Source organism: Xenopus laevis, chromosome 8L (assembly GCF_017654675.1).
Source record: "Xenopus laevis strain J_2021 chromosome 8L, Xenopus_laevis_v10.1, whole genome shotgun sequence".
Classification (NCBI taxonomy): Eukaryota; Metazoa; Chordata; class Amphibia; order Anura; family Pipidae; genus Xenopus; species Xenopus laevis.
The window spans coordinates 36206723-36225010 of record NC_054385.1 but is presented as its reverse complement, the minus strand read 5'-3'; the positions used below and the strand labels follow the sequence as shown (position 1 = coordinate 36225010).

At 39.4% G+C, this 18288-nt stretch overlaps 1 protein-coding gene and 1 non-coding gene across 2 annotated transcripts; both read left to right on the top strand.

The window, feature by feature from the left end:
- The first annotated feature begins 41 nt into the window (after window positions 1-41).
- Window positions 42-153, top strand: trnal-caa. Its single transcript has 2 exons — window positions 42-79; window positions 108-153. It is a non-coding gene; the product is annotated as a tRNA-Leu (tRNA).
- A 2825-nt stretch (window positions 154-2978) lies between these two features.
- On the top strand, window positions 2979-17620 carry magt1.L (magnesium transporter 1 L homeolog). The gene is given in 10 exon segments (NM_001094587.1): window positions 2979-3087; window positions 4863-5032; window positions 5175-5292; window positions 7699-7839; window positions 8676-8816; window positions 9847-9936; window positions 10084-10147; window positions 12358-12432; window positions 14115-14205; window positions 16334-17620. Coding segments are annotated over 10 exon segments (990 nt in total). The 5' UTR covers window positions 2979-3003; the 3' UTR covers window positions 16350-17620.
- The last annotated feature ends 668 nt before the right edge of the window (window positions 17621-18288 follow it).

Genomic DNA, 18288 nt, shown 5'->3' with positions numbered 1-18288 from the left:
GTCTCTGATGTGTAGTTGAATAATGCGATGATATGTAATGTGTCAGGATGGCCGAGTGGTCTAAGGCGCCAGACTCAAGGATTAAAGTCCCTTCCCTAACACGGGTGTTCTGGTCTCCGAATGGAGGCGTGGGTTCAAATCCCACTTCTGACATATCTTTTTGTTTTTCTCCCCCCAAAAAGTTATAGTCGCTGCACATTTTTTTTTTGTATTTATATTTACTTTATTATATAAAATGACTTTGAGAAGATGAAACCACATAAATAAATATAAATAATACTGGAGAAAAATACCAGTCTTCATTCAGAGCCAGTTTGACACTGGTAGATTGGCACAATGATTGTATTCCCCTAGCCAAGCCAGTAAATACTACGTTGAATAAAAAATGTAATGATAGCCAGAAAAGATAACAGAGATCTTAGGGATCCATCATCCCAGCCTTTAAGGCAGTAACATGGCCAACGTGGGTCCCGGTGCGACCCCCTTACCAACAACATGCCTTTTTGCAGCAATGCAAAGTAAAGTAAAAGTTAAAAGGCCATGTAGGTGTTCCAAATGTTATGCTGGCCATACACATACCAATTAAATACTGTAAAACGTAAGGTGGCCACACATGGGCATATTTAAGATGCCGATTCAAGCCCTTCAGACTAACGGTGGCCATACACAGGCAGATTAAATCTCCCAATATTGTTCCTTTAGACCGATTTGGCAGTTTATCTGCCAGTGTGTGGGGGCATCCAATGGGTCTCTGATCGATATCAAGCAGAAAATCGGGCTTATATCGATTGGAAAGGTTTCTTTTTCCTGCGATAGAGGACTGCATTGGATAGTTGATGTGTTCCTACACTCCATCGGTGCTCATTTCCTTCATATAATCTGATCGTTTGGCCCTAGGGCCAAACATTCAGATTAACTCAATATTGCCCTGTCGTTGGTGGGCATATCTTGGAGAAAGATTAGCCCACCAAGGTCGCCAAATGAGTGGATCTTATCGTGTATGGCCAACTGAATTTGGCAGTTTATCTGCCTGTGCAAACAAGCAGATTTTATCATGTGAGGCCAACCTTAGGGTCAGGACACACAGGCAGATTCGGGGAGATTAGTCGCCCGGCATAAAAAAAAGAAATAACTCCCGCTGGCGATTTACATTTTAGCCGGCAGGAAGGCAGTTTGGGGAGATTAATCCCCCCAAAGAAGAGTCGCTGGGCAACTAATCTCCCCAAATCTGCTCAATTAATGAATCGATCACCTGATCACACAAGAATTATAACAAAGTAAAGGTGGCCATACACTCACAGATATTATTGTACAAATCAGGTGTATGTATGGCAGGAGATGAGCCGACTGATATTGGCAAAAGACTTGTAACGTGTATGGCCACCTTTAGGAGGAACTTTTGTTTATTTTGCAGCCTTGCTCTGTCTAATAGCTTGACTCTAGTCAGTGAGCCCGGGGAGAGAGAGGCTGTGAAATGTGAAGCGAGCGCGATCATCCATCATTCTGGTCAGGCGATCTGGCTGGGGGGGAGCAGCGCGCACACTCCCTTCTCCTCTACACCCAAACTGCCTCCACTACTGAAAGTCCTGCTGCACTATTATGGAAGCGGCAGCCTTGACCCCGGAAGAACCGGTGGAGGGAGCAGCGGATCAATGTCCGTTTCTCATCACCAGCGACACCATCTATCGTGCAGGAGGAGGAGGGGGCCCGGGCAGTCAATGCAACGCATCCATGTTGCTCCTTCACACGCCGTCAGTAGAGAAGAGGAAAAATCAAGCCCAAAGTATAATTTGTGTTGGTGGTTTTTGATGTGTACTAACACATTTTAAAAAACATTTTTTTATGTTACTTGTCCTTTAAAGGTAGCGTTGCGAGATCCAGGTAGAGATAGCGGACAGGCAGAGACAGAACCCCCACCCTCTTCCGTGCGGCGCTGCAGCTAGGGTTGCCACATTTTCTGGAAAAACATACCTGCCTACCTAGATATTTATCTTTTTTCACTATTAATAACATTGGGATCAGCCATCATTTTTACCAGTTAGGCCGGTAAAATACAGGCCAGGTGGCAACCCTAGCTGCAGCCGCTGCAGTGGGTGCGTGACTGCCGGGGGGCCCTGCGGGGGTGCGGGCCCTGGCCCAATTGCACCCTCTGCTCCCCCGGTAGTTACACCACTGCGGACAGGCAGGAGGAGACGCGAGTTAGGAGTTCTGGGTTGAGATCAGGATATGAGAGATAGATCTGAGTATCGTCAGCATAGAGGTGGTAGTGGAAACCATACAAGTTGATTAATTTGCAGAGGGAGGAACTCGAACGGTGACCCCAAACTGTGACCTTGTGGGAAAGTAACTGAAAATACTACTCTAGACACCATTAAGCTTTTAAAAAATCCATGTAAAGTTACCGCCCGAGCTGTAATTTGCCAGCCCAGCGTGTAAATACATTTCTGATGCCAGTGCTTTTAATTGGAAGTAGGGAAATATGGAAACAATAAATAGGGCAGTTGGGATTTTACTTTTACAGGTAAAAACCAGAAGCCCCAAAATCCTGACACAAAGTTGGGCAGATTGGAGTAGTTTTTTCATACATACAGTTCATTAGCAAACCACAGTCCAGCCCAGAGAAGTACCACTCAATAACAGTACACATTCACTAAACTTGTGATAATCAAATAAGCCACTTCATACAAAGCTGATGCCACTAAATGTATACAGTATAAGCCATTAATAAAGTATAAAGCATTTATAAATGATACAGTATAAACTACAGACAATTGTCACTGGAGAGCCAGTCTGCATCCCTGTCTGACAAAGGAAGTCTTGTATAGCTCCACCCACACTGACGCTGACAAATAGCGATGGAACATCTTGCTGTGCTTTAATTGGCTGTGATACTTCGCTTTCTGCCAATCACAGGAATCGATAGGAGCGCACTCTTCTTTAACGTGATGACGTAATGGCGCTGTTGGCTTTGCTTCCGTGTAGGAGCAAAGTTTCGCCGGGAACATGGCGGGGCTCAAGGGTTTACTGTTTGGGGGGATACTTCTTGCGCTGTGCGGCGGTCTCTCTGAAGGACAGAAAAAGAAAGAGGTAAGTGAGTAGTGGAATTGTGATTGATACTCTTCCTGGGGAGAAATGCGAGATAGGTCTTATTGTCAAAATTGTAAAGGTATCTTTATTCCCACTCGGGTTCCTCCCTGCAGAGGTAGTGTTGTCCGCCCGAATGGATTGTTGCAGAAGCTCCGAAGCCGCCTATATGGTGCCTTTGTAGGGACACTTATACCAGTCCATCTGGGCGCTTGTAGTTGCGGAAGCACTTCCGGCAGCTGCTCGTGACAGCCCATTTGGGCTACTTGCTTGTGACATCCCTTCCTGAAACCTTTGCCCAGCTCCTCATGCCAGCTCTTCCTAGGGATCTTTTAATGATGGCTGTCATGCCTGCCCTTTCATGGGGGTTCTTTAATGATGGCCTCCATGCAGGACTGCCATCAGAAATCGCAGGGCCCCATACGACAAAATTTCCTGGGCTGCACCCACCACAAGCCCCACCCCACAGGTCCTCCCTGCCCACCCACAGGTCCGCCCCCCACCACACAGTAAAAAAACAAAAAAAATACTGGTGGCTAGGGTTCCCACATGTTAATAAAAAAATTAAAAGATATTGGTGGTCAGGGCTCTCCATAAAAAACATTTGTGGCTAGGGCCACAAATATTGGTGGCTAGGACCCCACATGACAAAAACAAATTGGTGGCCAGGGCCCCCCCTACACACATTATGAGAAAATTGGTGGCCAGGGCCCCTTAAACGTCCATCCCGAAGTCAGCAGCTCTCAGAAATATGGGAGGGGGCCTGGCAAATCAAGTAAGTGTGGCTTGGCCTGGCCCCCCCTTACCCTCAGGCCCCCTACAACTCTCCCCCCTGCCCCCCACCCGATGGCTGACCTGCCTCCATGCCTGCCCTTCATGGGGGTCCTTTAATGATGGCCTCCATGCCAACCCTTTGTAGGGGTCCTTTGCCTATGGCTGCCATGCCAGCCCTTCATAGGGGTCCTTTAATGATGGCTTCTATGCCTGCCCTTCTTAGGGGTCCTTTAATGATGGCCTTCATGCCAGTCCTTCTTGGTGGTCCTTTGCTGAAGGTGCGTGTGCCAGCCCTTGGGGCGAGGCTTTTGAGGATGTCGCCTATGTCTGTCCTTTGAAGAGGTCCTGTGCTGGTGGTGCCCCCTTTTGATTAGTCCACTGCACTCCTGCAGTTTACCTCCTTGCAATGGTGGTGCTGGTCATCCATCGACCCAGCAAGGTTCCGCAGCAACAGCAATCTCGTTTAAAGATCCGCACACACACGGGCTATTTATATGCAGTATGTTCAAATTTATTTCAAATACACCACTGTATAAATACAGTGGTGTATTTGAAATAAATTTGAACATACTGTATAAATAGAGTGTGTGCGAATCCTTAAAAAAATCCTTTTGAAGGGGATTTTGTGCTGGTGGCGCTTGTGCTAACCTTTCGAGGGGGTCCATTGCTGGTGGCGGCTTTGCCAACATTATTGGAGGGCCTTTGCAGAAGTGGTCAGAGATGAAGCCCATTCCAGCCTGTCTGTGATCCCTTGCTGATAGCAGCCCTTCCAGGGGGTCTCTCACTAACCTGGATACAAAAGGTCCTTTAATGGAAAGTATTCGTCCTGCCTGGAACCGCATATGTTTAGTGACGTTGCAGTGTTGCTTCCTCCAGGCCAATCGGTGGCTTGCTTGAACCTAAATAAGTGCAGCTCTCGTTTATTGAATGCTCTTCGTGGCTTACTGCACTGTTGAAATATAGTCAAGTTAGAGAGGGTTATCTTTTTTTATTTTCCTTTGCAGATGGTGCTGTCGGATAAAGTTGGACAATTAATGGACTGGGCTAGCAAGCGACCTGTTATTCGCATGAATGGTGATAAATTTAGACGTTTTATCAAGTCTCCTCCAAGGAATTATTCGGTCGTAGTGATGTTTACTGCTCTACAGGCACACAGGCAATGTGTGGTATGCAAGTAAGATCTGGCATGTTTTTATGTATACACTCATCTCATCTTAACAACTACCACAAAAAATGCTTTAAATGTGTTTGTATGCTTTTAATAAAATGTTTTTACCTGTATTTTTTGTTTTTTTTCTATCTCTTAATTTCTATAGGCAGGCTGATGAAGAATACCAAATACTTGCAAATTCCTGGCGTTACTCGAGTGCTTTTACAAACAGGATTTTCTTTGCGGTGGTAGATTTTGATGAAGGATCAGATGTCTTCCAAATGGTGAGCAAATTTACATTTATTTCTTTGCAGATCTCCCCAAACTTGTTTTTTTTTTTTTTATTGTTCACATGTGAAAGAGAATTACAAAAATTGATAGTCTATGTGATTGATCTGTCAAATTTGTGTGTTTTGTTGTTCCATGAATAAATTAAAATAATACACGATAATGAGCTTTGCATACACAATCCTCTACCTTCAACAGCTTGTTGGTATCTCAGGCATACGTATAAGAAGGGGGTCATTTATGGACTGGTAATTTTTAATTTAACGGTCTCCTCCTCCAAGTGCTCTGCAGAACCAGCAAGTTGGGAAATGAAGCACTTTCAATTTCATTCCACATTATTACATATTTCTTTAAATTAAAACACTAAGCAAATGGTATATAGATCACAAGTCCTATTCATTGATGTCATGTTGAGCAAGGAGGTAAACTGTAAGTTCTTAACAACAACTTATCTGTTGCCTGATATTCCAGTGTTGGCTCTATTATAACTAGAATGGCAGCCTTATGGCTACTATATTTAGTAACTTTTAAACTGCTCTATATTAAGCAAACACACCAATTTCAGTGGTGTAAGGTAAAAATAAATTTTGTATTCATTTAAGTACAATGTAAATGTTGCTTGTGTGTGTTACTGGCCCTTTCAGATGGTTGTAAAACTAAATGGCGTTATGATAAAGTTATAGAGAGGAAGATAAATTACTAATTGTTTTTTTTAATTGTAGGCCATAGGCGATTGTTGCTTCTGCCCTTGCATGAGTTAAGACCATGCAGTATATTATGGTCTCTGTAGCCCTGTTACATATACAGTATCATTGCAAAAACCATGTTACATGATGGCATCAGAAGCCGTTAAATAGGTTTTCTAAAGCAAAATGTCATTAAGTGAGATCTCATTACATTTGTAGTCTGTCTGCACATGGCCAATAGGAAAGACTACAACCAGAACATAGTGCTGACATGATACAAGTAGTAAGAATGATACTGTATAGGCAAGAGAAGAGACGTCTATATATCACTGTTTGCTGTGCTAATGTTGCTATAAAGAATGGAACAGCATTGTTGACCAACCACTATTAATTAATGTCAGGCAGGAAGACTAGGAACTAGCCACACAAGTAATAAAATGTTGACTACATATTCTGGAGTCCTAATCCTTTTTTCTGGTTTCTGGAGTAAATTACCCAATTAAAGGAAAACTATACCCCCAAAATGAATACTTAAGCAACAGATAGTTTATATCAAATTGAATGACATATTAAAGAATCTTACCAAACTGGAATATATATTTACATAAATATTGCTCTTTTACATCTCTTGCCTTGAACCACCATTTCGTGACTCTATCTGTGCTGCCTCAGAGATCACCTGACCAGAAATACTACAACACTAACTGTAACAGGAAGAAGTGAGGAAGCAAAAGGCAGATCTCTGTTAATTGGCTCATGTGACCTTACATGTGTTTTGTATGTGTGCACAGTGAATCTTACGATCTCATGGGGCGGCCCTTATTTTTTAAAATGGCAATTTTCTATTTATGATTACCCAATGGCACATACTACTAAAAAAGTATATTAGTATGATAATGGTTTATTTACATGAAGCAGGGTTTTACACATGAGCTGTTTTACTCAGTATCTTTTAATAGAGACCTACATTGTTTGGGGGGTATAGTTTTCCTTTAACTGGGGAACATTTTAAATGTCAAGCTGGCAAGAAAACAAGTAAATCAAAAAGAGAAATGTTAGTATTCCCAAAAATAATAAAAAAAAAAATGGTAAAAGTACAAAAAACATTTATTAGGACGAGTGCCAAAGCCTGCTGCGTTTCATGCCTCCTGGGGTACTTACTCATAGGTCTATGCGAATGAGTGCCCCAGGAGGCACGAAAAGCGACACGCTTTGGTCCTCCTGTTCTAATGTTTTTGTAAATTTTTTGTTATATTTGAGAAAATTCACATTTCTTGTTTTGGTTTGTATCATATGCATCCTCAGGCTGGGCTGAACTGTGAGTTTTCCTCCCTGATTTTTTCTTTATTATTATTACTCATCATTTACATATAACACTTGGGTAGTGTTTATAACTGAATAGTCATTCACACACCATTTCTTTATTTTTGCTTAGAAAATAAGTAAACACAAACATTAATACCAAAGTTCTTTACACAAATTCATGTACATTTAACTTCCTATATTAATTTTCATGTGTAGTTGACACATAAACAGACCAACACTTCAAAGTAGAAGTGGCTAATACTTGCCAGTCAGGTGGAAATCCATTCATCGAAAATTTAATTTGTAATGGAGAGGGGTTTTACTTTGAAGGTGTGTCTCTCTCTTTTCATGGATGAAAATTGTGTATTTGATTCCAACTGCTTTCTAACTGTCTTTGTCTATTTTTTCTAGTTAAATATGAATTCTGCTCCAACATTCATTAATTTCCCTCCAAAAGGGAAGCCTAAGAAAGGGGACACATACGAACTGCAGGTTCGGGGATTTGCAGCAGAGCAACTGGCACGTTGGGTTGCCGATCGGACCGATGTCAATGTAAGTGTAGTCATGTCTGCTTAGAAGGCATGTAAAGGCAAAAAAATAAAATCCCATTTTTACTTTCTTTAAAGCAGCTTTGTTTGTTTCCCTGTAGAGCAGTGCCGGCGACTGTGTAGAGATTTGTATTGGATTTTATTTTTGCCTTCACATCCCCTTTACCGTTTCCAGCTCCAGCTGCAGGGACAAAGATCATGGAGCCAGATTTAAACAGATAAACTGGGATTCTATTTGGAGGATTATTTTGCTGCAGCCACTGGTTCTGCAGAGTTGGAGAAAGTTTGTATTAAACAATACAAAACTATAAACTTCACGTTAGATTAAATGACAACACAGGACCCAGTGCAGTCTGGATATTCTGATTATTAATCCGTCTTGCTATATCGGCTTCTGGCAGATATTATTAGACTTGTGCTGTTTTGATAATTAATGAAGATCCCTAAACAGCCCAGACCACACTGAGCATGTGCACATTCTTGGTCTTGCAAAGATGTTTAACAAAGTTACACGATGGTGATCCCCTTTGAAAGCATGAATCATTTGTTTGATTAGGCTTGTGGTGCAGTAAATTAACGTTGTTTAGTATACAAAATACAGCATTTCTAGCCTTTTTCTATTTTAGACTTTACTTCCCCTTTAATGTAAAACCCACTGATGCATAATAGAAAAAATGTATGATTTACAGTAAAAGGAGGTAGAGGATAGATTTGTTCAATTGAAGTGTAATAAACTCTTCAAATATAAATAATCTAATATGATCAGGACTATTTACAGTCCAGTGGTACTGAAAATAATGTAGGGGGGGAGAAAAATGCTTCTTTTTATTCTATCTACAGATACGGGTCATACGGCCCCCAAATTATGCAGGCCCTTTGATGCTGGGTTTGCTGTTAGCTGTAATCGGTGGCCTTGTCTATTTGAGAAGAAGCAATCTTGACTTTCTGAATAACAAGACTGGATGGGCCTTGGCTGCTCTGGTAAGTACCCATATTAACGAAAACACTTCACAGAAATGATCGATGAAAATGTGCATCCCTGAACTAGGTTTTGTTTTATTTCATTATTTTTGTTGTATATTCCCACGCCTGTTTATCTCCTGTTGTTTTTCTCCATTTTATCAGCGCAGTTGTATTCTAAATACGACTGCAGATAAAAACAGCATTGCCTGCACTGTCCTCCCCACAAGGTCATAGGTGTTCTTGAATGTGTGCACAGGCTTTTGCAACTTCATAATGTAGTTCATCCTTGTTTACTTAAATCGAGTCAAACATTACATTTGGCTTAATCTTTCATCCCATGACTGGAATCCTTTCCTGTACACAAAGTGCCTTGGGAAAGTTCCTGGTCTAGGGTCAAAATGTTATGCATTGGATTCTTAGTGAAAAAATAAACTATTTTTAGGGATTTGTTTTTCTATATGAATACATGCTGGCTGCACATAAGCATGGGATCTTTGTACACCCTTTCTCAAGCATAGCTTGTCATGCATGCATGCATCCATAAAATACAGGAACGCTAGAGTAAAGGTCATCTCCCATTCTAAGCAACATGCCCATTCTCCCAGAAAGCAGAAATTCAAAGTTGTAGTTCCACCCATGTTCTTTTTAGTTATAATAAGGGCTGGCGTCTAAAAAATTTCAAGGAATTTGTAAAGAGATTTCCCGGCAAAATTGTCTTTGTATGTATTTGCTTTTATTTTTGAAAAATGTTTTGGTTTGTTCCCTAATATGTTTTAACATACACGCAAATATTTTTTTGTTTGTTTTAATGGATATAAAGGGGTCTATTTATCATACTGTGTAAAAAGTGGAGTGAAACATTACTGGTGATGTTGCTATGAGCAACATCAGATCTTTGCTTTTGTGTTTGCTGATTGATTGCTCTGGGCAACATCACTGCTTATGCTTCACTCCACTTTTTACTCGGCATGATAAATCGGCCCCTAAGTGTAACTTTGCTGCAAGGCATTGGTGTACATTGTCATTTTTGTTCTTTTTTTTATTGCAGTGTTTTGTCTTGGCGATGACATCGGGGCAGATGTGGAATCATATCAGAGGACCCCCTTATGCTCACAAGAATCCACATACTAACCAAGTGGTAAAAGCTTTCTACATCTATTCGAATATGTATATGTAGAAAGTGATCATTTTTATACACACGGCCAGTAGATTTACCATCTTCTAATGTGAGTACAGTACAGTACAAAACTGAATTAGTCGTTTAATCTTTCCCATCTGTTTTCAGAACTACATCCATGGAAGCAGTCAAGCACAGTTTGTGGCAGAAACGCACATTGTCCTGTTATTCAGTATCCTTTTTTCTGTACGTTATCAGAGGCTTCAACAAACTAGTTGGCAATTAAAGGGATACTGTCATGGGGAAAACTGGGTTTTTTTTTCAAAACACATCAGTTAATAGTGCTGCTCCTGCATACTTCTGCACTGAAATCTGTTTTTCAAAAGAGAAAACTGATTTTTTTTTTTTTAGCCCCCAGTCATGTGATTGTGCTCGGATACACTTCAATCCCTCTTTACTCCTGTACCCCAACAGCCTAGCAGCAGAACAATGGAAAGATAACCAGATAACAGCTGCCAGGTAGATATAAGAACAGCACTCAATAGAAAAAATACAGGTCCCACTGCAACTTGTTCAGTTACATTGAGTAGGAGAAACAATAGCCTGTCTGAAAGTAGTTCCATAGTGAAGTGCTGGTTCTTTCTCAAAGCACATGATCAGACAAAATGATCTGAGATGGCTGCCTACACACCAATGTTACAACTAAAAGAAATACACTTATTGGTTCAGGAATTACATTTTATATGGTAGAGTGAATTATTTGCATTGTAAACAGTGTAATTTAGAAATAAAACTAGACCATAAAAATCATGACAATCCCTTTAAAGAATCAAGATATTTTTGGTAAATCAGCTTTCACAAAGTTTTTCCTCTTTAGGAGTACGGAAAATATAAATTCAATATAAGAACCTTGTATAAGTCTCTGAACTGCTGGTTTTCCCTGACAGTCAGGAAATAATTGATGCAGCTTCATAACCACATATAGGGTTAATCAGAATGATTTTACAGTGCCTGTTGCCATGTTGTCCAAGGGGATTGGGAAAAAGAGATACTGAAGTGAGATTAGATTCAAAGATGTGCAATTATAATAAAAATAATTTTTCATTACAATTTACTGTGTGGCCCTTGAGTAGATAGCACAGCGACCCCCCCCCCCTTAAATCCAGGCAAGGAAAGATTTCAACCCTTGATAACAACACTGCATTTGAGAAAAAATGTCCTAGATAAGATGAAGGGCTGATAGAAGCCAAACAAAGGGTTATTCTAGTTTTCTGCTGTGCTAATAGAATTACTGTAGCCAGCCACATCTAATTAGTAGTGGATGACAGTAAGCAGCGAGGCAGCAGCTCCAAAAATCATAGAGGACATGGTGGTTCTTACTTCAAATGTGCATTGATTTCTCTTGTGAGCAGGGTCAGCAGATCGAGGTTTAGCAGAGCAACTAAAGGGCAAGCACAGGGTACATCAGCAGAAACAGAAATTGGCTGGGCACTGATTGTTCTTTGTGATAATTTATTCTTTATTTTTATTGAATTTTTACAACGTTGCATGGTAGAAGTTCCATACTTTCGTCAATTGTGAGCTTTGTGGCAATATTCAGAAATTTCCTAAAACCACCCAACTTTAGCACTGATTTGCACTTGTTTGTAGTAGTTTGATTTTGTCAGAATGCATACTTTCTAAAAATATATGTGCTGTTGTGAGTCTCTGATCTATAAAAGTCAGGAATCTCCATAAAACGTGTATATTTGGTATTGGTGTGGCTGCGTGTGCATATAATAAAGTTTCTATATTTTTTTTCAATTATTATTCAGGTATTTAGAGTCATATATCTTACAAAATTGGAGTGGCACAAAAATTCAGGTGTAGAAAGCTTAGCTTGTCCTGAAGATTTCCCGCCAGAAGATTACCTTAAAGTGAAAGAGGACATTTCCTTCTGGCATTTAAAAAAGGAAAGCTACCAAAGCAGTTTATTGCCAATAGATTAGCCACAATAATGCAAGCTATAACACTATATTTATTCTGCAGAATGCTTTACCGTATTTTAGTAAACGGTTCTCAAGGCTCTCTGTTTGTTTAGGATAGCAGCTGCCATATTAGCTTGGTGTGACATCACTTCCTGCCCGGGTCTCTCCCTGCTCACTCATAGCTCTGGGCTCAGATTTCAGCAGGGAAGGGAAAAGAGAGGGAGAGAGGAGCAAACGGAGCAAGTCCTATCCCTAGCGGTTTATGCTGAAAACAGGAAGTCTGATACAGAAGCCCATGTGTACACAATAGAAGGAAAGACATGCTGTGTTTCTTTTGACAGAGGAGTCCAAGCAGCATTACTTTGAGGGTTCAGTAGTCTATTTATATAGACCTTTCTGATAAAGTTTACTTAATTTTAGCCTTTCCTTCTCCTTTAAGCAAATCAAGTGTGTTTGCTCATTAACTGTTTCTAAGATGGTGCTGTGACCTTGGGGATGGTGCTCCTGCATGAAGCTGCCACTTCAGACTTGGATGTTGGAAAACGGAAAAGTGAGTAATTAATTAAAGTTTTTAAATTTGATGTTTTAAGCTAAAACTGATCTTCTATGATTCGTGGGATACGATGTCATAGATTTATTAGATTTATGTAACCTAGATAATAATTGGCCAGGCACCAGATTTCTACTTACTGCACTATTTAAAACCTGAGTAATTTGACAGTTTCATAGAAGGGTATAGTGTTCTTGGATGCCCATGTGAGATGTTTTTAGTCCCATAGCTTTGTCTCAAATGGCCATGGAGCGCCCAGGGAGCAATCTTATTTGTGTTCTTTAGCAATCTGTAACCTTTATTGACTTTACAAGATGATAGTCTTATCTCCCATGGCAGAGTTAAGGTCCCCATAGACGCAAAGATTCCTCTTGCCGAACGACCGATTTTAGGGAAGCCCGACCAATCCTTCGAAATTATCGTGCGGTTAGTGGGATTCGAACGATCGTACATATTACGATTTTTCGGCCGACATCTGTCAGGAAATTGATCGGCCGGGTCAAAAAATCTTTGTCGGTCCCAGTGCAATCTATCTATGTTTGCAGGGCCAAGCAGGCAGCTCCCCTTTGTTTTCCTGCCAAATTGGTCTTTTTAGTTGTTGGTAAATTCGTACGATCGTTCTGAGAAGATCGTGGTCTCACGATGAGGATCGGATCTTTTAAAAATCTCAACAGCTATGGCCAGCTTTAGGGTCAGTCCACACTGGACATATTGGGGAGATTTGGTTGCCTGGCAACCAATCTCCCCAAACGCCTTCCCTGACTCTGCGCCGGCTAAAAATGAAAAAACGCCGGCGCTAATCAAACGTGGCGGTTCGTTTTCTGAAGTCGCCTCACGAGGAAACCTCGGGCAACTTCGGAAAACTAATTGCCGCATGTGATTATCGCCTGTTTTTTTTTTTTTTTCATTTTAGCCGGCGCAGAGTCAGGGCAGGTGTTTGGGGAGATTGGTCGCCGCAAAGACGAGGTGATTAGTCGCCAGGCAACCAAATCTCCCCAAAACCCCAGTGTGGCCTAACCTTTAAGGTGCTAATCCATTTTAACTGTTCTTTTGTGGAAGTCAGTTGTGAACTGCTGCATAATGTGGTATATCCAATGCCTAAACAGTATATTGAAAAGATGGGAAGTAGTAATCTAACTAGGTTTGTAGAATGTTAAGTCAGAGTTTAGGCCTGTGCCTGCTCCAAACAAAGGACAAAATAGTGAATTCAGTTTTGTAACTAATTAATCGCCCTTCCTCTGGGGCCCATAGCTTCCTGGACTTATCTATTCGGTCACGTTCTCTTCCCCTCGCATCTCTGCGTTCATATAAGTAAATAAAGCCAAATCCTCAAGTGAGGATTAATTACGTCTTTGTTTGGATCAAGTACAAGGTACTGTCTTATTAGTACAGAGAAAAAGGGAATACCTTTAAAAAGTAAAAAGTCTGTGGGACATGACCTTTCCGTAATTCTAAACTTTCTGGATAATGGGTTTCAAGATAACAGATCCAGCTTGTTTCTGAAAATGATGCAATAAATAAAAAAAAAAAAAGTATGCAATTCTTAAAAAATTCTTAAAAAATTATAAGAAATGTGATCTTAAAGTTTGTGAAACCAAAAGTATTTACCCAATTCTGGGATGAATATTTTTGTATAACGTATCTGGTTTTCATTGTTGCTAAACTGTGTTCTTTTTTAACAGTAATGTGTATAGCAGGCATAACCCTTGTGGTTATCTTCTTCAGTTGGCTGCTATCAGTCTTCCGATCTAAATACCATGGATATCCATACAGGTACTGTCCCTATTGCTTTCAATCCCCCAAATCAAAAATGTTCTAAACAGGATGTATTAATTAATATGACCAATCAGAGTTTACTTCATAATTACTTTTCTTGAATTGAATAGTAATTCACTAAAAATGTATTCAGTATGACTAGCAATCTAAATTACCAAATATAAATTCCAGTGAGTGCAACTTGCAACCAATATTTGCTGAAGACACCAAATTATATTATAGCCTCATGAATGTCTTTAAAAATGCTGAAATGTTTAAGCTTAATCAAATTATACTCTACATATAACCTTAAAGGAGAACTAAACCCTAAAAATGAACATGCTAGAATGCCATGAACTTATTGCACCTAAAGTTTCAGCTTGTCAATAGCAGCAATGATCCAGGACTTCAAACTTGTCACAGGGGGTCACCATCTTGAAAAGTGTCTGCGACACTCACATGCTCAGTGGGCTCTGAGCAGCTGTTAAGAAGCTGAGTTTAGGGGTCGTTGCAAATTATCAAGCAGAAAATGAGGTTTATATGTAATATAAGCTGATGCTACAGGGCTGATTATTAAATTCTGATGATAGTTGCACTTGTTTCTGTGCTGCCATGTAGTAATTATCTGTATTAATTAGTAATCAGCCTTATATTGTGACATTTCTATTCTATGTGTACTGTATATTGTGAGTGGGTCCCTAAGCTCAGTAAGTGACAGCAGCACAGAGCATGTGCAGTGAATCGGCAGAAAAGAAGATGGGGAGCTACTGGGGCTTCTTTGGAGACACAGATCTTTACTGCTAAAGGGCTGTGGTTGTCTTAGGCTGGTACAGAAGCCCAAAACATAATGTACAATATTTATACCCTATTTCTTTAGTTAAACTTTTGCTCTCCTTTAAAACTTCAACACCTCTGCTGCAGACATGAATTCTGTACGCATAGGTAAACCATAAATGTTTTTTGCTAATCTTTAAATAGAAAAACAAAAAACAGACCCATTATCTTCTAATTAAATATGGAGGTACTGACGCAGAGCTAAAATATGGACCAAATCACTAAAATCCATAACCAGGTGTGTTGCATAACTGTTCTCTACATGGACCAATCCTAATGCTCAGCTCTAATTGATCAGATTGTAACAAATAATCATTGCATTCCTAGCTAGATCAAATGGCAACTTAATAACTTTCCTGGGCTGAAGACAGGATACATTTAAATGGGAAATTTAGAATGGCATGTAACGGAATGTAAACATCATTCAAAAGACTTGCTTCATATATGCATGTATTGTATTTGTTTGGCACCACAAGTGTACACATTGTACACAGAGGTACAGTGAAGAAATAAATACACAAGTGCTAGGAATTTCAATACATATAAGCTGAATTAAGGTCTCAGTTATTGATTTGCGGGTTGACAAGACGTCAACCCAAGCCTATCACACACGTTTCTTACCTGCATCCGGTGCAAGGAATTTGGCATACGGAGAAGCGCAGGCTGAGAATGTTGTGCCCTGCTGCTCCTCTTCTGCTCCACTGCCTGCATTCGGAATCCTTAGGCAGGGCAAATTTCAGCCCGAAATGCAAAATATCGCGTCCCAGCACAGAAATCCGCTATATCTGGCTGTCTGCAACTGAGAAGAGATAATGATTTCAGGTGCAGGCAGCACAGCAGAAGAAGAACAGCGGATTCATTCAACACCCCTTTATGTAGAAATGATAGATAGATGATAGATAGATAGATGATAGATAGATGATAGATAGATGATAGATAGATGATAGATAGATGATAGATAGATGATAGATAGATGATAGATAGATGATAGATAGATGATAGATAGATGATAGATAGATGATAGATAGATGATAGATAGATGATAGATAGATGATAGATAGATGATAGATAGATGATAGATAGATGATAGATAGATGATAGATAGATGATAGATAGATGATAGATAGATGATAGATAGATGATAGATAGATAGATGATAGATAGATGATAGATAGATAGATGATAGATAGATAGATGATAGATAGATAGATGATAGATAGATAGATGATAGATAGATGATAGATAGATGATAGATAGATAGATAGATCTTGCTTGCCCATCTTTCTAACAACTTTTTTTTTTTTTTTTTAAGTTTTCTCATGACATAGAAAGATCTTCTGCGAGTCAAGCCACACCAACTGAAGATCCTAAAATTCATCATTCACTTAAACCTTTATGACTACATACTATTGAGTTACACTGTGGAAAGTGACACCTCCTTTAGCAAATGATTTTCTGTCTGAGATAACACTGTGTTGGTAACAACAGACCAAAGAAGATCTACGGTGCCTTAGTAAAGTCTAGCGAGGGGTGTTTTGTTCCTTTTTTTTTTTTTTTTTTATGTAATTTTGTTTTTCTTTTGTGTACAGTTTTCCTGCACCATCAAGTCTTTTTATCATCTTCTTTTAACTTTTTTGTTTTTGACACTTTTTTTTTTTTACAGGATGTTTTAGCACAATGTGGATTCATTTTGACTATGACTGAGCATAATGAGATTTTTTTTCATATTGTACTGCACATATCTCTGTGCTTAGCTAGTTCAGACTAATTTAATAAATGTATAGTGTATTCTCTGGAAACTGGAACCGCTGATTTATCTTCCCAGTTTGAAAGAAACAAAATAGGTAATATTTTGCCTTTCCTGAATACACATTTGCATCTTTTATTTTCATCAAGTGCAAATGCAAAATACAAAGCACAATTAGCCATAAAATCACTCAGAACTGCGCAATGACCAATATATATATATATATATATATATATATATATATATATATATATATATATATATATATATATATATATATATATATATATATATATATATATATATATATATATATATATATATTCTAGTAGAAAATATTTACATTTTTATTTTCAAGGATGAGCTTTTTACTTTGAAAGGTTACAACCTGAACTTTGTAACCGAGTAGTAGAAATATTTTTGCAGTAGTTACTTGCAGCATTGCTGCCTTCACTCTTCCATTTTGTTATAAGAAATGCAGCACATTGTAATCACCTACAGCTGCCAAATGCATGTTTGTTATTGCATCATGTTTGTACACTGGTCCAGTATGCAGTAAAAGAAGAGTTTTTCTACTCTCCTTCTACCAGATCTCTCATATGGCTAAATATAGAAGCAGCTGACTTCTTAAAAACCAACGATGTGCCTGTATATATTCAACTCCCTTGAAGTTAATTATGTGTAGTATAATTACTCGTTACTGGTTATACACATTAACTAGACATTCAAAGTGCCTCATGCATTTATGCAGTTCTGCCTTCAAGGGTTTTGAGTCTCTGTAATATGAAGAAGCTGTTTTATTGACTTGTTAATTATATCTAGACAATTTTCAATAAAACATTTTACATTGGACCTCTGCGAAAGTCTCTGTTTTTTTAACAAGGAATTCTTTTAATTTGGCAAGTAGAAAATGAAAAGACCATGGGGCAAATTCCCTAACCGGCAAAAATTTACAACCATCGCAACTCTTTGCCAGGTGTAAATTCGCTAGGACAACGCTAATTCACTAAAGGGCGAAGTTGCGTCCAGGGCGCCAAACGCGGGTGAATTTTTCGCTAGCTTTACTTCACCAAACAAAGTGAAGATGCACTAGCGTTGCCTAATTTGCATACGGCGAGAAACGATAAAGTTGCATGTACGTATACGTTGCAGCAAATACATTTTATTACACAAGTCCAGGGAACTTTAATAAATAAAATAGTTGTTATAATGCCCTACACATGAGCCCAGTATAGTTAATGTTCCATATGTTAGAAAATGGAGGCGGGAACCCAGTTACCCCAAAAAAAATTTACGGACCTTTGCAGACTATCACTCAAAAAAAGGAAAATACGCCAGTGTCTTTTTGGGATTAGAAAAATTTTGCTCTAAAAAATTGAAGTCCTATACACTCCATTGCACTGGTCTGAGCTGGCGATGGCAAGTCTGGCGAATGAGGTAACGTTCAGTAAACCGTTGAGTGAATTTGCGAACTTGCGTCTGTTCGCCAGATCGAAAATTCACCTGGCGTTAGAGTGCAA